The sequence below is a fragment of the Berghia stephanieae genome, chromosome 2 (genome assembly GCF_034508935.2).
Source record: "Berghia stephanieae isolate SIO BIC M18660-M18661 chromosome 2, UCSD_Bste_1.3, whole genome shotgun sequence".
NCBI lineage: Eukaryota > Metazoa > Mollusca > Gastropoda > Nudibranchia > Aeolidiidae > Berghia > Berghia stephanieae.
Window position 1 is genome coordinate 11,177,119 of NC_088361.1, and position 27,317 is coordinate 11,204,435.

A 27,317-nucleotide genomic window follows, 5' to 3' on the forward strand; every position below is an offset into this window, starting at 1 on the left:
CTGACAGGTGGGTGGGTATCGCTTTCCAGAACTTGTGTCCTTATATGAAATTCTGAGTTTTTGACCAATCAACGATTGCTCTTTTGATAGCTCGCTTGTCAAAATGAGTCAGCTCAACCCTTGATTTATGTACAGGCATCACAGGCGGTATATGTTGTGTAACTTCAAAGACCACGTTTGACCGAAAGCGATGAATGGAAGCCCTACTGTGGCGTGGAGAACGAGGTCTTGTATGTATAGTTACGTCATATCTCAACGCTCGTGAATTCTTAGTACGGCTGGACTCACAATCAAAACACGAAATATGTGTTTTAAACTCTTGAATCAATCGAGTTACATCAGTGCGTTCGTCTCATTGAGAAATGAAAAACGATATATAAATCAAGAACATCGACCGGAAAATAAGGAAATTATCATAAAATTATAAAATTTGAGAAAGCTGTTTTCAAAATCAAATCTATTACAAAAAAGGTTATTTCTAGACCGATTTTTATGAGACAAAGACAATTTTTCTCCACTTTTCAAGCTGATTCCAACAATGAGGTTTTCAATTAATTACAAAGACCAAAGTGACGTTAACTTCATTCTATTTATACTAGCTTTGCTATATTATTATTGTTATAACAAAGACTTAATTCGTGGCTTCGGTGTTTCTGCTCCACGTCTCGTATTGACACAAAGTCAAGCGACATTTATTATGATTAGTGATAAAAAATAAATGGGTAACAATGACGGCCAACAATCTGATGGGGCTTTTTGTCCGTGGGTCGGTACGAAAATCACTCATTTTACCACAATGGACTATGGTGCAAAATATGAGTAGGTGTACATTCTAAGAGTTCGACATGACAGGCACATTGTACTGTTTGAAATTGACATTCGGCTCATGTGGCTTGTGATATAAATAGATAAATAAATAAACTGAAAAATAAATAAATAGATAAAAAAATAAATAAATAAACCGAAAAATAAATAGATTTAAATAAATAAATAAATAAGTAAATAAATAAATAAATAAATAAACAAATAAATAAATAAAGCATTGTAAAATTATAACAGCATTAAAAAACAACAGAAATGATTCTATTTAAATGTTGAGATAAGCAAACGGGCAAAATGTAGTTATTAAAATTATTTTTCCTCTGAAAGGGTTTTAACCAGAGTTTATTTATAGTAGTACTATATAGATGTCGCTGGTTATAACTCTAAACCGGACTACGATATAGACATTAATATCATCCGTTTTTAATATATTTCACAGCACCTATTAGATAGATGGGGGAAGGGGGGGGGGGGGGGTTCTGTGATTTAGTTACAAAAATGACAAAAAGAAAGGTTGATTTGTTGACGTTGGTCATATCGATTTTTAAATAAATCCTATCGAAATCGATGAATGTTATCGTATCGTACATGGCTGTCGTTGGTACAGTGTGATAAAAGAGGCCGAAGTAGTGATAAGGGATAACCCTTTCAATGCATACGTTATGCAAGTGTTTATCTGCTTATATCCATCCATTCGACAGGGGGCCCCTGATAGCTCAGTTGGTAGAGCACTCACTTCACACACACATAGGCACCGATAATCGATGCCAAGTGCAGTCGAAATTTATTTTTCTGATCCCCTTGTCCACCCAGCAGTAATTGGGTAGCTGGGTCTGTTAGATCGGTTGGAAAGTACTTTGTGCTAGAATAGAGTCCTATTTAAAGGGTAACAAGCAATGTATTGCTATTTTCCGTTTCGGGCTATAGAAAATGGGATAAACTCCGGCTCCATGGGCTTAATGTCCCTGAAGGACTTCTTTTTATCCATTTGGGGATTACTTAATTTATCGATTTATAGTATCCATCGATTCCAAAAGGTAATATATAGAACAGTAAAGTTGGTGCCCCAAACGTAAACAATAAGTTGCTAGTGATTTCCGTTAGGGACCGGAATAATTTACGCACAATATAGGTCTCCCAATTTTGTAGTTTGAGTTGTAGGCAATACACTTTCTGTATTGAAAATATGTTTACATAAAATCTAACAGTTGCAGAAATAATAATATAAGACTAAATTATTATGAAAATCAGGCTCCGAATAATTCTCGTTTTGTTCATACCAGCGCAATAATTTGCTCTGGTCTAAAAATAGATAGACGTAACTTTTGATAAATTTTACCTTTTGTTCCATAAAATATCCATATCTAGACATTATTTGATGCATGATCGAGTATTTATGAATATGTGTTTCTTTTGCCACCTAACAGCCAAATTTTAAAGGTTATTTTCTTTCTATTATTTACATTGGAACGTGAGCTGTCAAGACAGGAACATGTGGTTTGCCATGTGCTTCTCGACCTTTGTTTACGTTTGGGGCACCAACTTTACTGTTCTATAGTGGTGAGACTATGATGACCCATAAATGGTGTGATGTCAGATTATACTACCATTCTGTCGTACTCTAGAAAAAACCCATATTATTTTAACAAATTTGGCCAGAAAACTCGTCCTTCAAATATCGATCGATTTAAATAACCTTCATCTTGGCCAAAACGTTCAAACCTGGGACTTCGGGAAGTGAACGCACTTATGGACCTAATTGAACATTGTTGTAACGAACAATATTTTGCGGGATTTGTTTGTTTTTTTTTTTTTTTTGTTTTTTTTTTTTTGTTTTTTTTTTAGATTTTCATTACAGCTTTGAGCCCATAATAAGGTGGGTTATCAGACATGCAAATACGTGAATGTCGTACTATTGTCATTATTATGTTTTAAATTATTATTATTATTATTATTATTATTATTATTATTATTATTATTATTATTATTATTATTATTATTATTATTATTATTATATTATTATTATAGTATTATTATCATTAATAATAATAATAATAATAATAATAATAATAATAATAATAATAATAATAATAACAATAATAACAATAATGATAATAATAATAATAATAATAATAATAATAATAATAATAATAATAATAATAATAATAATAATCTACCACTACTACTAATACTACTACTACTACTACTACTACTACTACTACTACTACTACTACTACTACTACTAGATAATAATAATAATAATAATAATAATAATAATAATAATAATAATAATAATAATATAATAATAATAATAATAATAATAGTAATAATAACAATAATAATAATAATAATAATAATAATAATAATAATAATAATAATAATAATAATAATAATTAATATGTTGTGGAAACAAGACAGACGTTACGTAATTGATGCTATGCGTTTACGTACAACATTCGCAAGCCAAATTAAGCATACCAACACAACTGAGAACTTATCGCTAACATGTTGTCTATAAATAATTACAAAGGGTGGAGTGACGTCAACTACGTTCCTTACATCGTTGCCACAAATAAAGAGATAAAAGTCTGTTTACAGTGACATTAGTAACCTTCGAACCATTTCCTTATCAATTCTGATTGGTTTAAATAGGACACACCTCCAATGGCCTTGACCTCAGGGTTACCTTCCGCTTGCCACACTGCCTCACTACTCACTACTCACTACTCCTGACACAACTGACTTCAGTCTCTTTTTCACTGACTGATTTTTTCAACAACAACAACAAAAAGTGTATACATCGTAAACATCAAATTTTGCTATCTTAGTGTCATCATTGATTTAGATAAAGACCAAGTCGAACGGCTGAATCTATGTAATGTTAACACTGAATTATATTGAGTTAGGATTGTGAATTTTCTCTCGAACTTGATTGACCCATATTTCAACTTGAGGATCCACCATCGTGCCAGTGTCGTAGTCTTAGGATGAAAATCGACTTTCATACACATATTCTACCAGAAAACTGGCCAGATTTAAAAGAGGTTTGATGCTTTTTTTCTTTATAAGTTATTCTAGAAAAACTCACTCTTTTTTTTTTTTTTTTTTTTGTCGCCATCCCAGACAAAAGATTAATAATCCAAGATATCTATCTAGTTGCATCATCATTTTACTTCAGAATGAAGACAGCTGACATAACCATACCCGACCCGATACTGGTACTGATACACAAGACAGTGCTGATACGCCTCCGACTAGAAGACTATATAACTTGATAGATAAGTCTAGACAATTCTTTCAAGACAATCAACGCTATGAAGTAGTGCTTCTTACTCTGTTGACAGTAGAAACAAAATATTGACGATCTCACCCCACCCCAACTTATCCCAAAGCTTCATAAACATCAAAACCATTAAAAAATCTGCTGCCGACATAGACTTAGACGATCTCTGAAATCCTCAAACTTCTGAAAGCTGTTTGATGCCATTGCTTCACGTTTGTTTGTTGTTTTCTTTTTTCCTAAAACTAAAAAAGTTATGCAATCACTGAAATAAAACATTACAAATAACAAAATGATTGACATGTCTGAAAAAGACTGACATCTCAGAGCAGGTTATGTACATGTATGATGTGATGCTTATGTATATGCTTTTAAAATTATTTTTCAGCGTTATGGTTACAGCGGATGGATCCAACTACACCATCATTGTGCAGGAAAAGCTCGCATGATGAAAGATGGAGCGTTGTTCAGAGAGATTGAAGACAACTGTTGGTCTGCTGAGACAAGAATAAAAGAAATGAATGAGACAGGTAAGGTTATTCATTTGTATTGAATAAATAAGAACAGGCACCAAGTGACGCTTGCGGCTATGTGGTCTTGTGGTATGACACTCGCTTTTGGATCAGAAGGTCCTTAGTTCAAGCCTCACTCGGCGCATAGTTGAGTCCTTGGAAAAGTCTCTTTACTCACATTCTCTCACCATACTCAGGTGTAAAATGAGTACCTGGACGTTAACAGTGCTGTCTCTGTTGAAAAAAATGTAATATCGCTTAACAGGCATCATGTCTTATTCTATAGGTTTAGTGTTGCTGTTCTTCAGGTGATCCTTTGTAAAGCACTTTGATCATGTTTAATGGATATTGCGCTATATAAAAGCTCTTTGTTTTTCAAGAATGTTTGAATCTTGTTAGTAGGTGCTTTTTACAATTTTTATAGCTTTATTTTGTCTTTTTTTTAAAAATCAATGTTCATTCGACTATCTCAATTACAGACTTTTTCTCGAAATTGTGTCGTTATTTTTTTTTTTTCATCAACGTTTTAATACAGTCAGTGTGCTGTGAGACTTGCGAGAGTTTTGCCAGTGTGCCTCAAATCATATTATTTGAGATTAATTTCACTCAGATGGCAACCATAAACTGTCAATTCTCATCAATGCAATGGCCACTAGATGAAATAAAAAACACATACATACACATGCACGTAATCACAAAACAGTAATATTCAATAATGATTTTAAAAAAAAAAATTCTGATAAGGCCTCTGCACTGATGAGAATTGCTTTTGTGTATTAACCATGATGACACAATGAAAAATTGAAATAAATAAAAAATAATACAAATGGAAAAGAAAAAAAATAAAACTGAGAGAAGTATGTGAATATGGCAAAACATTGATGTCCAATACAATTGCAGAAGACAGCCTCGTCCTAATCAATAAGAGACACAATATATTGCATGCACACAAATTGTTGATATCCCGCAAACTTGAATTTCGAAAAGAGCATCAAAGTTTTAAAGTCCAGAGGTGTTGACTTTAAGCAGTTTGCACTTGATTCTCTCTCTCCTCTTTCTCTCTCTCTCTCTCTCTCTCTCTCTCTCTCTCTCTCTCTCTCTCTCTCTCTCTCTCTCTCTCACACTCCCTCTCTCTCTCTCTCCCACTCTCTCTCTCTCTCTCTCTCTCTCTCTCTCTCTCTCTCTCTCTCTCTCTCTCTCTCTCTCTCTCTCTCTCTCTCTCTCTCTCTCTCTCATTTATTACAAAAGTGCAAGTAACCATAATTTTTTGGGTTTTATTTTTATGATTCTGACTTCAGGTGTTGATGTGCAGGTCTTGTCAACAGTGCCAGTAATGTTTAGCTATTGGGTAAGTTGAAAATATTGCTTTTATTTTTCACTCCGTCTAAGTTAAGATTAGAGGCCTTGCTCATTGTTTTCAGTCATAGCTCTCTTGTATTAAATAATTAAATCATTACATGTACATCAGCCAAATGAAGAGAATTTATTTTTTTTAGGTTGGGCAGTTGTGGTGATTTTTATAAAGTTCTGCGAAAGATATAAAAAAATGCACACATTCCCGGATCACCTTCTACCATCTTTTTCGCTTTAACTTCCAGTTTATTTAAACCTACTTTGAATAAGTTTATTTGTATAGTGAAGGGAAATCTTCGTACAGTCAGGGTTGAATAATTACAAGAAAAATAGTCACTGCTGTAAACAAATAGAGAAATATCATAGAATAATAAAAAGATAATATTAGACTAGAATTTCTCAGATAAGAATCGAGACTTAAAAAACTGGATTAACACAATATTTGCCATAAATGACTGTTTCATTATTAGTAGAGAACAGATTACTCCAGTGAGTATCAGATATCTACATGCCAACACTAAGATGAAATGCAGGCTAGCCATAAAGTAAAAAAAAAACTTAGTACAAAGGCTTTAATATATTTGAAATATCTTTTTATCAATATAAAATGAAGCCAAATAAATTATGAGCAAGGAATTTTGATTAGCAAACAATTGATATTCCTTCTTCTAACATAAATGACCATGTTTTATGTGTTCTATTCCAATGTTGTTGTTTTTTTGTTGTTGTTGTTAGTTTTTTTGTTTTTTTTTTGGGGGGGGGGGGGGGCGTTCTGTGTATCGAACAATCCACCAGATAGCATGAAGCTACTGAGCTAAGCCTTAAAAATGACTTTCATGAATTTAATCCACATTGACAGTGATGCTCATTTCATTTTTATAAAGAAGTAAGAAGAGGAATACATGGATGACTATGACATGTGCCGTGAATAGTTTTTAAGACCTTATTCACGATGGTATCAAATAAAATAATAACATCTCCACCGAAGTGGGGTTCTCCATTTTGAGATCTAAATGGGCGTAGCCACCTAATCTAAGACTAAGGAGGAACCTCCAAAGACATACGCAGAGCTGCCAACCTACCGCAAAAAAAATGCGGAATTGTACGCATTTTCAGCGATTGTATGCTTGTACGCATTTCCCCCAAGATTGTACCCATTTTCAGTGTACAGTCACTTCAGTTTTCTTTAGTTGTAATTCATATTATTACTAGCCTATTGAGAAACCTTGGTGACCAAGTGGATGTTCATATATTTTTTTGACCAATTATGATCTTCATGCTGGGAGGTAGAATTCTGAAAGGATTGGATTTTAGTCTTGGGAACATCATTGTTGCTGCAATTGAGCTTGTGCAGTGTGACTTTATATAAGTATACCTTCCTCTTACTTTCACAATGGTTAGTTTAAATTGATTTCAGGATTGTACCCATTTTTATGAAATCTCCCCCATTTTGAGGTCCCATTGTACACATTCTCATCAGATGGGGTTGGCAGCTCTGCATACGAATATGTTGATGGGTATCTCCATATTGTGTTTATATCTCGATATTACGCATATATGGGGCATCTCAATAGCATCAATCTACTGGCTCTCTCAGGCATGTATCCTGGCACGCGAAATACCTTAAGCACACATACCTAGGTATAGAAAATATCAGTCCGTAGTAGGAGAAACGATAGTCAGTATTCACAATTCAAAGGAGTAAGAGAGAGAAAGACTGAACGCATTCATTTGCTTTTATAAGTCAGTTACAAGGTCACAAACACATAAGAAGAAACAACACACAAGACTTACGAACCACATCCATAAAACAGTTCACAACAACACAGCTGGGAACAACAACAACAAACCAGAACACACAACAAATATGTTCCCTTCACATGAAAACCGCTTGCATTGTTATTTTATATCTCACAACATTTTAGCCAAGGCTCTTAATCTCTTTTATTATCACTAGAGAATGTATGCAGTATGCTTTGCTTCAACATATGCTGTTTATGACTCTTGTCTGAAGTATTAATTCACAAACATTGAAGATGCTTTGTAGCTGGTCAAGTCCATATATTTTATTCCTCAGGCAATGCATTTTAAAGATAGGATTAGACACATGCTATTTTGATTGATCTTAACCACTCCTTTCACAGCTTTTTTTATTGTTATGATTCTTATACAGGCGGAACCCAAAGACACCCTAGACCTGTGCCAGATATTGAATGACAATTTGGCAACATTTGTTAAGACTCATCCCACTCGATTTGTTGGGCTCGGGACATTACCCATGCAAGCACCAGAACTAGCTGTGAGAGAACTTATCCGTTGTAGAAAGACACTCGGTAAGAAGCACCAGACTGCTGACCTCCTTATGATTTTTTATTTTTTCATTTACATCTTTTTAAAGTTTTGTCCTCAGTGTAGCTTTAGCTGTATTGTTCAGAATAGTACAACAGAACAGAAATTAGAAGTGTTCCAGACCAAATGCCTGCAAAGAATCCTTAGAATTTATTCTCATAAAAAATGAGGATCTCTTACGGAAAATAGGGATGGGCACAATTACAGACACCATCAGAACCAGACATTGGAGTTGGCTCAGTCATGTGTCTGTAGGATGCTAGTGGAGTGTATTCTAAGAACAGCATTACTCCACAGGTAAAAAGGAAATCTGGAGAATAAGTATACAGAGAGAACTAAAAATCCAGGGCCTCAGCTTGCAGATGGCAACCCATGCAGTGAAAGACCAAGAACATTGGCAATCACTTGCGGTTGCCTCTTGCGCCCAATGGCTGAAAAAAAAAAGCATAAACCAAAAACGGAATATTTCATTTTGTTTTTTGTATATGCTGAAGAAGGGTTTTGAGCAGAAACGTTTTGGTTTGGTATTTTATTCTTTTTTAAATCTGTTATAGTCATTTAAAAAAATTACTTAGCTTCTAGCAGCTTGGTATCACTTTCTTTTTCTGATAATTTTTCCTTTAAACTCAATTTCCCTTAATTGGTTCACTCCAACATCAAACCAAATTGACACAATGGGTCTCCATTGTGTATTCTCTGAACATATTTTATTTTGTTCGTTTTCACAAGAGAAAGGAGAGGGGTAGATTTCTCATTGGGCAAGAGAACATTTGGCTCTTGGATTTGTGGGTGTTATAACGATTCAAACCCTTACTATCACTTCTATGCCCCTTTATCTTATGTTTTGCCATCGCGTCAAAAGGTTTATCAGTTGCCGTTAGGCCAGTGATTTGAGTCAGTGCCTTTTAAATTTTATCAAAAGTTGCATAATTTAAATTATACATACAATTTAAAATTATTTTGAGATAGATAAAATTTCTCTTGCAGTTTTGTAAATTTTTACAAGAACAAGAAAATCCTGAAAAAGTTTAGTTTGTAACTTTTCAATGATATGTTATAATCAGTGCCACATTTTTCAACTTTTTAAATTTCTTTTTTTCTTTATGAAGGATTTCCTGGGGTTCAAATCGGTTCTCACATTAATGAATGGAATTTGGATGCACCAGAGTTACAAGAAGTATTCGCTGTAAGTTTTTACATTACCGTACCTTTTTTTCTTCTTGTTGTTACAGTAAAATCAGATTGAAAGGAAAACAGCCAGGACAAAAAGTTGAAGAAACTAAGAACTGGGAAATGTCTTTTTTTTTTTTTTTCTTTCTTTTGAGAAAATCTGAAAGCCTGAATTTCAAACCATCATCATAATCAAAAAAAAGAATTGCTTTCGGTTCACCATCTACATGTTCTTTTATCAAAAGAAATTTGTATGTCCTTAATGTTACCCACATAGTCCAGACCAATCTGTAACATCATTGTAATTATTATTTCCATCACTATTCCATTGCAAGGTCTAACTTTTCACCTCATCATATGAAATATTGCGATAAAAATCGCATGAATGAGGAGCATCCCTTGATTTTTTTATTTTTTTTTAATTCACTTATTCTCAAAATATATGTAAACAAACACAGATAACGAATTCTCTTTGAATTGTTATTTTAGCAGATTAAACTGTATTCAGACTTGTATGTCAGTTTATTAGTGTTATGGTATTATACCGAATATTTTTATCACCTTAGGTTGGTAAGTAATCTGACCCCCCCCCCCCCCCCATGCTATTTTGGGTTGCTCCGCTACAATGACAACTCTCTATAACGACATACTTTTCTGGTTCCAACAATGTCATTATAAAGGGGGTTGCACTGAATCAATGTCTTAAGTTTTCCATGTAGCAATTGTTTTAATAGCTATTGGCAATTGAAGTGGAATGATAGATATGTTGCCAATTTTCTTTTAAATCTTTTTTTTTTAATGCCAGGCTGCAGAAGAGCATGACTGTGCCATTTTTGTACACCCATGGGACATGGAGTTGGGTGGTCGCTACAAGAAATATTGGATGCCATGGCTTGTCGGTAAGAGTTGTTAGAAGATTGTTTGATATGATAATATAATAAAAAGCCCTTCAGAATACTCTGGCTTAAGGACTATGAATTCTGTATTAAAATACGACTTATAGGTTTCAGAAATTTGAATGACACTGGATGTGTTTTGACTGTGATCCCAGCTATTCAAAGAAACTGCCACATTATTCCCTTTCTTTTTTTTTTTTTTTTTTTTTGTGGCTTACAAAGCATTTTTCATCATATGCAGTCTAAGGTGTGATCTATAGTTAAAACCTTATAAAGCATAATCAATAAATCATCAATCGGAGATTTTTAAAAAAATTGTTGAAACTAGAGTAAGGAGTAATATTAATCAATCACTATAATCCAAATCATTCAGGAAAAAGTGTGGAGCAGCACTTGTATCAATAATGATGAGATAAATAGGGTATGAAGAAGTGCCAGATGAAAATAGAGAATAAAAAGTCACTGGGTCAGTGCCAAACTCGGGATCCAATTTACATGACACCCTCCACCTGGCCGGGAGAGAAAGAATAGCGAGTGGTCACACAACTGACTAAGCTATCCAGCTTTTCCATAGCCTATTTTTCTTGTCACAAGAAATGAAGTGAGTAGGAAAGTGCCAGAAGATAATAGAGAATAAAAATTTCGCGGTGGCGATGGGGGCTTGAACCCGTGACCTTACTGGTATGGCAACTCCACCTTGCCGGGGAGAGCGTGACTCTACTGTATGAGCTATCCTCGATCAAGATTGGTTTTAATCCTAGTCTTTTTATTAGAGCCTTCTCTCCCTATCCTGAGGTCACTGGTTCAACACACACACAAACTATTTTTCTAATCATTATCATTGTCATTCCCAGGTATGCCAGCAGAGACAACTTTGGCTATTTGTTCAATGGTATTTGGAGGTGTTTTGGAAAAGTTTCCAAAACTCAAAGTGTGTTTTGCACATGGAGGTAAATCACTTAAATTAACTTTTTCCCCCCCTTTGTTACTACAAACAAAATGACGGCTATCTCACGAGAACAACCACACATACAATGAAATTCGCACATTCAGAGAAAAACCCACTCAAAGACAATAAAACACCAATCTACAAACTCAAATATCTTCAAACATTCATTTGCACCCCGCACTATCAAAGACTGGAATGCTGTTCCCGAATCACGTGTTAACACAGCATATTTAGAAACAATCAAATGAAAATTATCAAAATTCTTCAGCCTTAACACCAACAATGGCTGTCACATTCAACAACTCGAATACAAATACTCAGAATTGTGTCGACTTTGAGTAACATTCAGATTCAGACTACTACATTCTGTTTATTTACTTTTTACCTCGTGTTATATTGAGTTAAAAGTCAATAACTGAAAATGTGGACTTTCCTTTCAGGTCATGTACCATTAATGTATAGACTTTTACATTAAATTTAAAAGCTCTATTCTTTGCAATGTCCACCAATTTTGTTTTCTTTTGATAAGCATTCCCTATACTATTGGTCCATTAACAATATAAGCTAACTGACCACTTTGAACTTTGGATAAAATCCAACAGACCACAATTACTAATTATTATTACAGTGGAACTGATGTATAGCAGTTATATCAGGGTCTTTAAAATCCCCTGTTTTTTTTTCTCCCGTTTTACATTTAGTAAAGTATACCAGCTATAGCAGAACTTCTATGAGCCTAATGGGTAATAACAGGGGTGTGAAACCCGCTCAATATCTCCAAATACAATGTATTAGTATTAGCCTACGGTAAACTTACAACTAAAGGCAACTGAGAGATAAGCTAGGCCTAGTTCATGAATGCTCTGTGTGTATATATATATGTGTGTGTGTGTGTAGGCTACTTACTGCATAGCTAGTATATTTTAAATGGTGATTTAGACAATTTGGGTTATTTCCCTTGATATTCTATAACAGGGAATTTAATCTGGTCCCACCGTCACTTTTATACCGAAGTTCCACTATCTTTATCATGGTTTTTTAATTTCTTTATTTTGTTTTCAGGTGGAGCTTTTCCATTTACCGTTGGTAGAATTGAACATGGATTCAATGTTAGACCCGACTTATGTGCCACAGAAAATACTGTTAATCCTCGAGAATACCTTGGCCGTATTTACACAGATAGCCTCGTGCATGATGCCAATTCGCTTCATTTACTGATGAATGTTATGGGAGAGGTATGTCTTTGATGTCCAACGTATTTGACACTGTGCATGTAGACAGTTGTGTTGCACAAACGTTGGCTGCAGTGGTTCCCGGAGGCTAGTTTGATACTTCAATTTATTTATTTTTATTTAAGATCTATCTCATTTATCCATAACACTTGGATCAAATGAGACAATTCCCTCATTATTTCCAAACTAACAAAAACAGTTAGCCAAACGATTATTAACATTAAATTGACAGAATAAGCTCTATCACAATGTGGATTGCCATTATTTGCTTGCTGTTCATGTAGACAGTTTTGTTGCACAAATGTTGGCTGCAGTGGTTCCCGGGAAGGCTAGTTTGATACTTCAATTTATTTATTTATTTATTTATTTTTAAAATCTTTCTCATTTATCCATAACACTTGGATCAAATGAGACAATCCCCTCATCATTTCCAAACTAACAAAAAAAAAAAGTTATTGAAATTAAATTGACAGCATAAGCTCTATAATGATGTGGATTGTGTGTTGCGTGGTGTAGCCATACTGTGGTTATACATGATTAAAATAAGTCTGAAGGTTCAAGTCAGTCTCAGTCCATTTGCATATGAAGCGAGTGCTCTACCAACTGAGCTATTGGAACCCCCCGCTTACAATAGAAGCAACATTGTAATCTTTCCCATTCCATACACTCAGTATGATACAAAATTAGTCCATAGTTATAACGTTGTTGAGTATTTTTGCTCATATTATCATCCTTTGACCCTACAAGAGCAAACGAATTATTCAATAAGTTAGAATGGAGGACTTGGAGCCCATACCTTTTAAAAGAAGAGTTTGGAACCTGAAGTAATGAAAGTGATTAGGTAAAAGTGCAACTGACTGTACTAAAGTTCAATTCACATCAGATGTAAATGTCTGTGTATTTATAAAAATGTGCATGTGTTTTGCTGCAGATTTGTAGGTTTTCTATTACAGATATATTATATCCATATTCTTTATTAAGGACGTAATTACACAACTTCAGAGATCACAAGTGAAAGCCTACTCCATGACCCACAGTCAAGTCAAAATTCAATTGTTTTGCCTTTATTGTTCTTGATTTTAAAGACGTCCTTGTTTTATGAAATGTTATAGAGGAGAAGTGTGTAATAATTAGATTAAGTCGCATTTATTGGGTTATAAACACCCGTTTTAATTAAAAATTTTCACTCGACTATCTTGTAAAAAATCTTAAATTAAAACTTATATTTATAAGCCAGTTTTAAAGCGTGATTTAATTCTATAGTTTTGAAATTTTAGGCATGAAAATATATCTATCAGTGGAATCGGCAAAGTATATAGAGTACTTACAAGATTCTAGCACACCCTGCAGTACCGCATCCTGTAGCTGGGTGACTAAATTTTATCTATGTAATAAGTCACTACCACCGATAAGCATCAGATTTCAGCACGCTTGGATCTAGCACACCTTTTTGGCTTCTCCTGAGTGCTTGCTAGAAACCAGTGAATATTGTATTTAAAAATGTGAAATAAACTTTTAATAAAATTGTTTTCTTCTCCATTATCATGACTTTCCTTATTTCAATTATCCAGAATCGTGTGGTGTTGGGGAGTGATTATCCTTTCCCTCTGGGAGAACATCACCCTGGTAAGCTTGTGGAGTCCATGAATGATTTGACCACCGAGCAGAAGGTAAGTTGAATTTTTTTGAAAGTTCTGAATGTGCTGTAGTCCTACTTAACCAATTAATTGCTGTACTCTGGAAGGACAGGTAATTAATAATTATGCCAGAAAACTCGTCCTTCAAATATCCATCGATTTAAATGACCCTCGTTTTGGTAAAAGTTCTCAAACCTGGGACCTTGCTGTGAGTTAAAATATGCTTAAAGTAACAGATAATAAAAGGGCTAATTTATTGTTCAATTATATCCCATGTTTCGTAATTGATCAGAACCTCGAGGTCAGCAGTGAAATCTATCCCTGGCACAACCATCATTTCTAGAGACCAATACCAGTACCGGTAAAATCCAGATATCACTCGACTTTCAACAAATAGGCTAATGATAAATGCTCTTCAAAATCACCCCACCACATGCAATATGGAACCTTGCTTCAATTCAATGCAATCTTTATCCTCTATTCACTCCAGCACAGCTCAATGCTAGATGTGTGGGCATAAACTAAAGACAAACGAAAAGTTACTGGTGATGAAATATGATGATCTCTTTCATAAAAAGTCAATGGATCGTGATAATGACCTATTTCTATTCTTTCCTTTATTTAAACTATTCAGTTGTCATTAATTTTTGTTTGTTTGTTTGTTGCTTTAGGTCTCTTCCAACACAATTGAGGTTATATGAGAGACCGCTGAAACAAAAAAACAAGCAATCTAACAAAAATAGTACAAATGTAAATCAAAATCATAACCTAAAGATATCATAAGCTAAATTATAAATAACCAAGAACAAACAGGCAGAATATTTACAGAAAAAAAAATATCCCCTGTCAAAAATACAATCACAAACCAAAGAAGCAGAATAGGCTAGTAAAGAGAAGAAGAAACGACATCACTATCGGATCGTATACCCATGCGAACATCATAGGTATATGATTCAAGGGTGATGCTCCCATCCAACCACCCGCCTATCGGATCGTACACCCATGCGAACATCATAGGTATATGATTCAAGGGTGATGCTCCCATCCAACCACCCGCCTATCGGATCGTACACCCATGCGAACATCATAGGTATATGATTCAAGGGTGATGCTCCCATCCAACCACCCGCCTATCGGATCGTACACCCATGCGAACATCATAGGTATATGATTCAAGGGTGATGCTCCCATCCAACCACCCGCCTATCGGATCGTACACCCATGCGAACATCATAGGTATATGATTCAAGGGTGATGCTCCCATCCAACCACCCGCCTATCGGATCGTACACCCATGCGAACATCATAGGTATATGATTCAAGGGTGATGCTCCCATCCAACCACCCGCCTATCGGATCGTACACCCATGCGAACATCATAGGTATATGATTCAAGGGTGATGCTCCCATCCAACCACCCGCCTATCGGATCGTACACCCATGCGAACATCATAGGTATATGATTCAAGGGTGATGCTCCCATCCAACCACCCGCCTATCGATCGTACCTGCGAATCATAGGTATGATTCAGGTGATCCTCCAACCCCATCGTCGCCTGCGAACATCATAGGTATATGATTCAAGGGTGATGCTCCCATCCAACCACCCGCCTATCGGATCGTACACCCATGCGAACATCATAGGTATATGATTCAAGGGTGATGCTCCCATCCAACCACCCGCCTATCGGATCGTACACCCATGCGAACATCATAGGTATATGATTCAAGGGTGATGCTCCCATCCAACCACCCGCCTATCGGATCGTACACCCATGCGAACATCATAGGTATATGATTCAAGGGTGATGCTCCCATCCAACCACCCGCCTATCGGATCGTACACCCATGCGAACATCATAGGTATATGATTCAAGGGTGATGCTCCCATCCAACCACCCGCCTATCGGATCGTACACCCATGCGAACATCATAGGTATATGATTCAAGGGTGATGCTCCCATCCAACCACCCGCCTATCGGATCGTACACCCATGCGAACATCATAGGTATATGATTCAAGGGTGATGCTCCCATCCAACCACCCGCCTATCGGATCGTACACCCATGCGAACATCATAGGTATATGATTCAAGGGTGATGCTCCCATCCAACCACCCGCCTATCGGATCGTACACCCATGCGAACATCATAGGTATATGATTCAAGGGTGATGCTCCCATCCAACCACCCGCCTATCGGATCGTACACCCATGCGAACATCATAGGTATATGATTCAAGGGTGATGCTCCCATCCAACCACCCGCCTATCGGATCGTACACCCATGAGAACATCATAGGTATATGATTCAAGGGTGATGCTCCCATCCAACCACCCCTCGCTACCCTGTACATATAATATATTAAGATCCACCACCCTTGATATTACTTTCAACTCTTTTATCTTCAGAATAAGATCTTGTTTGGCAACGCAATGGAGCTCCTCGGTCTGGATCCTTCCTTATATTTGCCAAGCAGTTCTTCAGGCGAAACGTCAAAAGCAGCTTCTAATGCAGAAAAAAAGATGAGAGTGTCTTAATGTACAAATGGTTTTTCTTCTTTTCTTGAATGTACTTATGATAAACAGTAATGACTTCCATTATGAAACTTGTCTTTAAATGAAATGATTTTATTCATTAAGAATTGTGTTTTAATCAGGTCTAGAGCATTAGACAGTATATTTGATAATTAAATGCAAATAAGATCATGATTAAAGCAGATTAAACCTCTTGTTTCCTTTAAAATCATTGTTGAACTTGTGGAAATAATGTAAATAATATTATATTAAATGCCTCCATGATAAAATTTTGTTCTTCGTTTCATTATTTACTGAAGGTGTCATGTACTTTCCCTTCATGAATTTGTGTATTGATTTTGTCTGAGAGGGGGCTCTTGAATTGATCATTTGGGCCTGGAATATAAAGTCTTGCTTCTTCTTAAACTTAAATCCCTCTATATCTATGCCAAGTTATAGTGCTTTGGCAATAAAACCGTCAAATTTTCAACCCTGCTGAAGCCGCTTACTGGGGGACGGTAAGTTTGTTTATTTTTTTGTTTTCAAGGATTTTACGGCGCTTGCGACGCATTTAGGTCATTTCAACGCCAGTGAAAGGGAAGAAAATGGGATATACCAAAAAATTCCAAAATTAAAATTTAAAGAACACAAGAAAAAGAAAGACAAAGGAAAATGAAACAAGTAGGGAAGAGATGTAGATTCCAAAAGCAGACCACCAATGTACTTAGTTTGAGATCACCTAAAAGTCTCATCCAGACACAATCACAGGATCCTTATAAGAGGAGCGCACTCAAAGGCTTACTTTATACATTCAAAACAACAATGGAGAGAAAAGAAGATGCTCTGTAAAAAAAAAATTGAGCTTTTATAGAGCGCACTATCCACTAAACATGCTCAAAGCGCTTACAAAGGGTCCCTGACCAACAGCATCACGTAACATGTAGAACAAGACATGATGCCTTTTTAGGCGATATTACAATTTATTTCCAACAGAGACAACACTTTTTAACTGCCAGGTACTCATTTTACATTAGATTGTGAGTAAAGAGCCTTTTCCAAGCTTAACTATCACCAAGTGATGCTCGAACCCATGACCTTCTGATCTGAAATCGTGTTATACCACATAGGTGACTTTTCAAATATAAATTAACATGAAAACATTTATCAGTTAAAGTTTAAGCCAGTGAACGGTTTAAAAAGGACAAAAGACCAATTAAAATCAGGTTCATAGATATATTTTTAAAATAAAATTTTATTTGAATTTAATACTTATATGATTTGTAAGCATCCACAAATAGCAAATGTCTCTCCACTATGAGAAGTTCAAATATAAATAAAAACAAAATGATATGAATTCATGATACAAAAACGTGGATCAAAACATTTCACATTATTACAAAGCGGGTGGTTGGATGGGAGCATCACCCTTGAATCATATACCTATGATGTTCGCATGGGTGTACGATCCGATAGTGATGTCGTTTCTTCTTCTCTTTACTAGCCTATCTTGCTTCTTTGGTTTGTGATTGTATTTTTGACAGGGGATATTTTTTTTTTCTGTAAATCTTCTGCCTGTTTGTTCTTGGTTATTTATAATTTAGCTTATGATATCTTTAGGTTATGATTTTGATTTACATTTGTATTATTTTTGTTAGATTGCTTTTTTTTTGTTTCAGCGGTCTCTCATATAACCTCAATTGTGTTGGAAGAGACCTAAAGCAACAAACAAAGTTGTATCACTGAATACAATTTCCAAAAATATTGGCTGCCCATAATATTACTTATAAAAAGATTTTAAAAAGATATGATCGTGAAAAAGGTGTCATTTTCAAGCTTGTTCAAAGGTAAGGAAAATGCACACTGGCTTAAATCAATCAATTAATTTAATTTGGCAAAACAAAAATTCAAAGTAATATTTGATGTTTGTTTATTTTTAAGGGCTTTACGGCGCTTGCAACACATTAATGTCATATCAGCGCCAGTAAAAAGGAAGAAAATGGGATAGTAAAAAGTTATAGATTTACAATCAAAGCACCCAAGAAAAGATAAGACAAAGGGGAATTGGTTCAAATAGGAAACAGATGTAAATTCCAAGAGCACGTTATCAAAGTACTTAGTTTGAGATCACATAGTCTCATCAGGACACAAGCACAGGTCCCTACTAAAGAGGAACACACTCAAAATGTTTACAAATCATATGTAAAATGTAAACAAAACATAATACAGTGCATAACAGAGATGATTTACAAGACAAAAAATATCATCTCCCGCACCTGTTTCCCTCCCAGCTTTGGTATCCAGTTCAAGCCAGGGCAAAACCAAGTAATCTCATTCCAAGACAGAAAGCATGTTGAAAAACAGAAACAGGGGGATAGAAGACACATTAATGCCTCCCGGCCCACTATGGGAGAAAGTATTATATTTTAATATGCAATTTCAAAAGGTTATAAATTTTAAGACGATTTCTATATCTTACTGGTTGATTTGTCCTTTTTAAAAATGCATTTAAAGCCATAAACATTTAATCATTACCAATGAGACAGCGAAGAGGTCAGAGTTAGAGGCAAAAGTTTTATTTTTATAGAAATCAACATACAGATGGCTGATAACCACCAATTTGGAATAGTGAGATGTAGCATGAAAATAATTTTTTAAAAGGAATAGAAACATTCTTTAATCAATTTTGACGTAGTAATTGAGTTCAGAAAAATATAGATACACATGTAACATGCATATGTATCACAATATACACATATATCACAACGAGGTAATTTGAGTGAAAACATTTGTATTGTATGAAAAAATGGTCACAGCAAGAATGCACCACAAAATCGTTTTATTCCTTTTTGGTTACCATTGAACACTTTTGGAATATTAAGCTGTGATTTCTGAATCACAATTATATATAGTTAGTGTACATGATTCAAAAAGCATATTATTGCATACTAAAAACTTCATTATAAATATATATCATATATTTATGATATTATGATAATGTTACGTCACTAAGATTATAAGAGTGTGTTGAAATATTGTAAATTACGTCAATAAGATTATAAAAGCGCAATGTAATAATATTTGAGACCATGATGTAAATCTATGAACTATGAATTTATATAAATAAATGCTTTAAAGCAAACTCCAGAAGCATTATTTACTAAAACAGACTTCCTTCCTTGGCCTATAAGACCAGGTATCAAAGTGCCCGTTCGGCACCTGTGTAACATATCAGAAAAATAATTTCTATTCCTCAATGGGAGCATACATTATTGTAACATCATGAATGCTCAAGTTAAACACAAAATATATCGATGCTACCACAGACTTGTAATCCTCCTTATCAGAGATTTTCCTTGAAGTTATTTTTTAAAATAAAATCAAAGCAAATATGTCATATTGTATATCATGAGATCGAGAAATAATTTATCAGTCTAAACATTTTTCCTTTGGTGTCTGAGATTGTTTTTGCAGATCATTTGATTTTTATAATGAAATAATAAAAACCTTTTAAACAATTTCTTATTCTAGTTCCCTAAAGTGTGTAATAGTTGAACAGACTTTACTTTAATGTATGAAACACTATGATTAAAAAAAAATTAAAAACAGAAATGGGCATTAATGAATGGACTTGATCATACATAAAGACAATGAGATATTTGTGAAACTAAACATAATTTTCTACTTTTCTTCGTTGTATTTTTTTCTCTTTAAATCTACAACTTCATAGTTTGCAGTTATGTTTTCTAGGTAAGATTAACGAAAAAGAAAGAAAAAACAAAATAAAGTGACTGAAGATGTTTAAGTTTCATGCAGTTTTGAGTCATTTTAATAAAAAGACTATCTCAACATACTAAAGCTTTTAATGACCATTAATAATTTTATAAAAAATAAAATAAATAAAATTCCCTTTATTCATCCCCAAGTGGAAATTTGTCTTTAGGGTATATTACAAGGGGAGACTAGAATACCCAGGCGTCAGCCACAGTGCAGCACCGCAAAGCGAGCTAGGGCGAGGTGACTTGCTCAAGGGCACACAACAAGGCGGGTAGTCGAACTTGTTACCTTTTGAGTACGAAGCAAAGACCGTACTGCTGAGCCACACTGTCCCTAAGGTTTATATTTACGATCAGACCTAGTCTGATTACCTGAATTGTTGAAATATCATCATTTAATGAAAATGCTCTAAAATGTTGACATGCTTGAATTAACCCATGTGAAATAAAGGACTGCAACTGTCCTTCTACAATAAATTCAATTCTCGGCTATCTCTCATTCACATCACATCTCCTTGACTTCCAACCTTTCTTCCGCCCGACAGGTTCAAATTCAGAACATGTCTCGTCTTACTCGAGAGCTTTTTTTGCATGCTCTGTACAATCTATTTCCTCTTCTGCACTTTTTCTCCTGTAATTTGGTTACTTTTACATTTCATAATTTGATTAGAGATTCTGGCAACAATTTTATTTTAAAGATTACACCAACGATAAAGAATACATTTTGATAGGATACTGCCCTGATACCATAACGGATGATACATGTGATTTTATTATATTATTTACCAGTATCTTATTACAACAACAATAAGCCTGAAATTCTAACAGACATTATATAATATGAAAATATAGGCGGAAAATTTACACTCAAATATTGTGTGTGAATATGAGAATGGATAAATACATCACTTAATATTATACGTTTGATAACATTTGCAACATTATTCTATTGTTCATAGGACACACTTTCCAAATTCTGTACTTATCCTTATTTAACTTCGCTCAGTCATACTGGCTGAGCCATTTATGAATGAAAGAAAAATCGAAGATAACAAAAAAAAAAAAAAAAAGGCACCGACTGCTCGCCAAGACATTAAATAAAAATGATGACAGTACAAATGAATTATAAAAGTTAATATACAGATCTGCCAACCCTTCACATTCCAAAACGCCTAAAAATTGGAATTTGAGACAAAAAAATAGGAAATTCACCTTTTAACCCCCCCCCCCCCCCTCCCATCCTTCGCTCTTTTTTATTCTTAGATTATCATCATTTTGGAAAATCGGAATTTTAGAGACAATGGTAGAATAGTGTAAAAAGAAAGAGTGAAAATAGGAATGATTCCGTCAAAAACGGAAGGGTTGGCAGGTATGGATATAACCAAACAACAATCATGACCAGAAATATTTCAATTTATTAACCTCCTTTTCTTGCTTCACTAGTAAACGTTTGCAGTAAATTGAGTAATGCAGATCTCTGAGCTTGTGTTCCAATAAAACGGGTCAAAGCCTCTACAGTGGAAGAACCGACTAATCCTTGTACTTTGGATACCAACTCTTTTTTCTCCTCATCCGTTAACTCCTGGAGTACGACAATCAGTGAGTCATAGTCAGAGCTTTGCTTGTAACCATAAACTGATCCTGATTTTTTTTAAAATAAAATTTTAAATTATGATTTGATCTGTATTGAAAGAAACAATTCTAATACCATGAAATAAAAAAAAACTCACACAAAAAAAAACAAACAAACAAAAAAAAAAACTTCAATGATGAATAACAGTTAATATGACTTGATGGCTCGTACTTCCTGTGATTAAAAACTGGCTTGAGAGAGAAAGAGAGAGAGACTTTTCATTGAAAAAAAAAAGAAAAACCAATTTGTCATCTTGCATTCTCTCTAACTACATGCCACTTAAAAAGCAAAATTCTCCCAAATACATACATTTTATCAGACTCATTTTAGCCCTTCCCCTAGTAGATGATATAGCAGCTATTCCGTTGGTGATGGACAATAAATCGGGGGGGGGGGGGGGGGGGGGGGGGGGGGGTAACTTTAGCAGTCTACAAGTGACCAAAAATAAAAAATCTACACCAACCAGAACTGTATGAATTCCATCCTGAATCTATGAATTGTCAGATTAAAATGCTTAAATATCACTTTCTTATCATACTGAACATCGACAATAATCAAATTAATTTTCCCCATTAATTTGTTGTTTTAAAATCCGATACTGAATGGAGAAAAAAAATTTTAAATCAGAAAATGAACAATTTTAGCTCCAAAGCTATCAGTAATACAGCACTCGCTAGTTTCTAGCAAACTCCCATGAGAAGCCTAAAAGCATGCAGAAATCCGATACCCATCGGAGGTAATGACTTATTATATTGATAAAATTAGGTCACCCATCTCCAGTGTGCTGTATGGCAGAGGATGCTGGAAAATTTGACGTGCTGGAATCCAGCTAGTACTGTAACAAGTAAATGTCCATAAGTGACAGCTCTAAGTTTGGATTTAACAAAAGAAAAAAAACTGCAATGAAATCCGTCCAGGCAAAATTAATCCCGAACAAAAAGTCATCTGGTACATTGATCCACCACTTGTTTGCCTGTCTCTAGGTCCACAGTAATTTCGTTTTAAGTTCCCAAAATGTTGGTTGTATATTGTAATGCTGTATAAAAATAGCTCAGTTGGTAGAAACTCGCTTCACTCGCAAAGGGACCGAGATCCATCTCGGGTGCAGTCGAGATTATTATCTGAACAATTTCCCCCCCCCCCCCCTGCCCCTGTCAACCTAGCAGTGAATGGGTAGCTGGGCCTGTTACATCTGATGGAAAGCACTTTGCAATGGACTAACAACCTATCCAAATGGTAGCAAGCAATTGCTATTGTCCATTTCACGCTCCAGAGACCAGGATAAACTCCATGGGCCTAAGGGCTCTGAAGGACTACTTTGATTTGATATGAGAAAGAATGTAAAGTTTGGGCCGTCATTTGAAAATGGTGCTAAACATCATTTTTTAATCTTCATATTGAAAATTCTCTTTCTTTACCATGCACATGGAGTGTGACATTATGCTTTTGTGCTTCATATGTACTCAAAATATGATAATAATTTTGGGTATTGCCGTTAGTCTATTGGTGACTGGTCAATTTAATGTCAACACATTGAGCACTTGCTTAAATTATCTTAAGGATCTATCAAGGATTCTGCATTTAGGCAGCGTGCACTGATTGAAATATCTGACCTATATTTTGTAAACTTTTGGAAAATAGAGGTAAGGACAGGGGTTACTTGATTAAATGCGTTTAACTGTGAAGCAACAAAACAGAAGAAATCCTGATTACAAACAGAAGTATTTAGTAGATGATATGAGAAGCAAGATAAACGTCTGGTTTCTGTTGTGTTGTGTGTAAGTGTGTGTGTGCTTATGTGGGTAAATGAGTATGTTTCAGCCAAAGTAATTTGTAATTTAAGCGGTTAGAGTCTGATGTCTCGGAGTTATAGTGCTATATAAGTTTTTATCATTATTATCATTTATTATTATTAGTATTATCATTATTATTATTAAATAAAGCAAAATTATATAAGAAAATTATTATTAGCAGGGACACCTTTCTTTCACAAAGACTAAAGGTTGAAGGAGATCTCTCAGTCACGAGAATATTACAAAACCTGAGCTAATAAAGCTCCCCTCTCACAAGCAAATGGGCTGGATTGATTTCTGACGGTCTTGGATATGTTTTATTATTTGTCTGGCCCCTCTGTCAAACCAGTGGTAAATTAAATAACTGGATCAGTTAAATATGGCCAAAAAAAAGGTATTTTGCAATGGACTAACATCTCATCCATACAGTAGCAAGTCATTGCTAATCTCTCTCTAAAATTGCTATCCCCTTTAAAATTACAGAATCCAGGATAAAATCTGGCGAAATGGACCTCATGACTAATATATTTCAACTTACCTATAACTCCTCCCACCATAGCTCCAACAGGTCCCGCGACTGCACCTCCAGCTATTGTCCCTGCAGCTCCCCATGCCACTTGCTTGAAAATGCCTGATTAGATTGGTAAGAAAAATAATTTATGCAAAATATCCACTAAAATTAAAATATGCCACCATTATCTTTCCAGGTCATATAATAAATGAAGTGTTTAATTACATGTAAACATTGTAAGAGTTTTAACAACTTTCGAAATTGAACAATGCATAAGTAGAAAGAGTATAATGAACAAAAATGGCAAAGAATACACTTTTTTTACATACGGTTGGCAGCACTGAAATTAGCCCATGTGCTTTCATTTTAGTTTGTGACTTTCAAGTTCATCTCACATAAGAAGCAATTTTTTTTTCAAGCCCTTGACTAAAGTCACTGACTATGTCCTTACATAAGAATGGGCACACAAGACCACAAAGCCGCATGAAAATTCCCAAACTTTTCAGAGGGCAAGAATTGAATGCCAAAGCAATTTTGCCTACTTTAGCCGAAAACAGCAATATTACAATCAATAATTCTCAAGCAGGGGGGGGTCAAATAACTCAGCAGAGCAATCACTTCACGCGCAAAGGGACCGAGATCGATCCCGGGTGCAGTCGAGATATTTTTTTGGATCCCCTTGTCTACTCAGCAGTGAATGGGAACTGGGTCTGTTAGATCTGGAGGAATGTACTTTGCGATAGACTAGCATCCTTTCCAAAGGGTAGCAAGCAATTGCTATTGTCTGTTTCACACTATAGAAACCGGTATCAACTCCAGGTCCATGGACCTGGTAGCTCTGGAGGACTACTTTTTTAAAATTCCCAAGCTGTATAAAACAATGATTAGTACTACAATTCTACTCTCAATTCTACTTTCTTAAACTACGAATCAGTCCGAAAGATTAAGAATAAAACTTAATGTTGAAAGATAATTCTTGACATATTTATTTGCAAATGCTGATACTCTTGAATTTAAGATGCCAAGATTGAATACTACAAATCAAGTTTCTTTAATTCTTTGTCATCCACAGCATTCACTTTTAAATTAATTAAAATCATTTACCTTTAGCAGTTTCTTTTAGCTGTGGAGAACTTTTCAATAGATCCATCAGGTGGTAATAGTATGGTACAAACGCCATTCCAACCAAATCTACAGCTGCCATTCTGAACGTGAAAGAAAAAGAAAATATGAAATCAAATAGTTTTTTTTTTACTTCCTGGATCATTTAATTCCGCAAAATATTGAGTTAATCGTGATTTGTGAAATCAATATCTTTTAATTAGCGGCAAACTGCCATAAATCAGTGAAAGTTGTTTTTTATTTTTCTGATCTTTTGAATCATGTTAATCATTCCTAAAAATTGTTAAACAAATCATTGGATAGCATATCATAATTCATGTGTGTGTGGTTGGGTGTGTATATATGTGCATGTCAAAGCGAATAAATATGTAAATGTATAGTGTTGAGTCCATTACACATTACAGATGGGGTCAGCTGTTATTTGAATGCCTGTCATTGTCTTATTCTGTAGATAATGGGGGTCTCAAACCAGTTTAGCAAAAGTAGAAGATATGGATAGGTGGTCTTAAGAACTCACTTCTACTTCTATAGACACCTTTTAAGTTAGTTACATGTAGTCCTTTGGTGTTTCAAAGGTTCCTTAAATTATGATAATAAAGTGGATACATCGCTTCACAGATACAATATAAACAATATACCATAATTTCGCACATTCTCATTCACTTCGAAAATTCTTGTCATTTAACCAGGTTTCCCTATTTCCAAATAGTTTAAAGTGAAGTTTTTCTGGTTTCTTATGTTTGTTTGTTTGTTTGGTTAGTTGTTGTTGTTTCTTTTCTTTGTTTTTTTTTTGGTTTGTTTGTTTGTTTGTTTTTTTTTTTGTTTTTTTTTTTTTTTTGGAGGGGGTGGGTTAAAAAGACATCCTACACAAACAGATTCCAAGCGAGAATTTTGTTTAAATGTACGATTATCCAGAATTTGTTCCATTTCCAGCCCCAGTTTTGATACACTTCAAAATCTTAACTCTACATTTAAGTGGTTAAAGCTCTGTCAAACTCATGAGTCATGAATCTCAAACTCAACAATCTCGTAAATTTGCTTCACGATCCACAGCTGTGTTGTACTTGTACCTCAATCTGTGTCAATAACTTGTCGAACAGCGGCGAATATAAGTCCAATTATATTGATAATATTAGAGAACATATTTAAGAAAATAAACGTACCTTTTGCTGACGTGTATATAATGAGGAAAAAACACTGAATGATGCAATTATATGTACTAACAAAAATCTAGAGCCATGAGCAAAATGAACATTTAGTGTTAGTGTTTGTTTTAGTTGGTGGCGGATTCGTCTGTTGTAATTTATATTGCAGTTATGAGCAGTTACTGCCTCGGCTACATAACCTTGCGAATTTTTAACTAATGAATAATACCATTTTCTAAATTTTGATTGTAATATTCATTTTAAAACACAATTTTTCAAATCAAAACGTTTAATCGCACTAATGTGTCGTGTTACAAGATAGAAATAGGCAGACTCTAACCAATTTCAGGATTCAGCAAAGGCATCTTCGTTCAAACCCTCTGAAGCGACTATCTATCAACTTGTTCATTCTCCAAGCAGACATACACAAGCGCTGGAATGTTATTCTCATTTTCTTCATCTTTAAAAAAAATTGCCTTCTTTTATTTTTATTTTCTATGTGGATATGTGGGTTTGTGGTTTGACAATCGCTTTCGGATAGGAAGGTCCTGGTTTCGAGCCTTGCTCGGCACATAGTTGAGTCCTTGGAAAAGTCTCTTTACCAAGAAGTTCATACACACTGTC

General features: G+C 34.9%; 2 protein-coding genes across 3 annotated transcripts; one reads left to right on the top strand and one right to left on the bottom strand.

Moving 5' to 3' along the window:
• Nucleotides 1-3,520: 3,520 nt before the first annotated feature.
• LOC144964304 (2-amino-3-carboxymuconate-6-semialdehyde decarboxylase-like) lies at nt 3,521-17,006 on the top strand. Its single transcript, XM_078898399.1, has 10 exons — nt 3,521-3,866; nt 4,491-4,632; nt 5,913-5,962; nt 8,141-8,300; nt 9,426-9,502; nt 10,292-10,385; nt 11,237-11,332; nt 12,394-12,566; nt 14,135-14,233; nt 16,612-17,006. The coding sequence occupies exons 1-10, from the start codon at nt 3,810-3,812 to the stop codon at nt 16,738-16,740; spliced, it is 1,077 nt and encodes a 358-aa protein (XP_078754525.1). The 5' UTR covers nt 3,521-3,809; the 3' UTR covers nt 16,741-17,006.
• A 944-nt stretch (nt 17,007-17,950) lies between these two features.
• Nucleotides 17,951-26,837, bottom strand: LOC144964306 (uncharacterized). 2 transcript variants are annotated; one of them, XM_078898401.1, is made up of 4 exons: nt 26,712-26,837; nt 25,531-25,631; nt 24,454-24,546; nt 17,951-22,130 (listed from the first exon to the last, which is right to left on the bottom strand). In XM_078898401.1, the coding sequence occupies exons 2-4, from the start codon at nt 25,628-25,630 to the stop codon at nt 21,907-21,909; spliced, it is 417 nt and encodes a 138-aa protein (XP_078754527.1). In that variant the 5' UTR covers nt 25,631; nt 26,712-26,837; the 3' UTR covers nt 17,951-21,906. The 2 variants fall into 2 exon arrangements, with proteins under 2 accessions (XP_078754527.1, XP_078754528.1); XM_078898402.1 differs by having other exon boundaries at nt 21,773-22,130; nt 25,531-25,635; nt 26,710-26,791.
• Nucleotides 26,838-27,317: the final 480 nt, after the last annotated feature.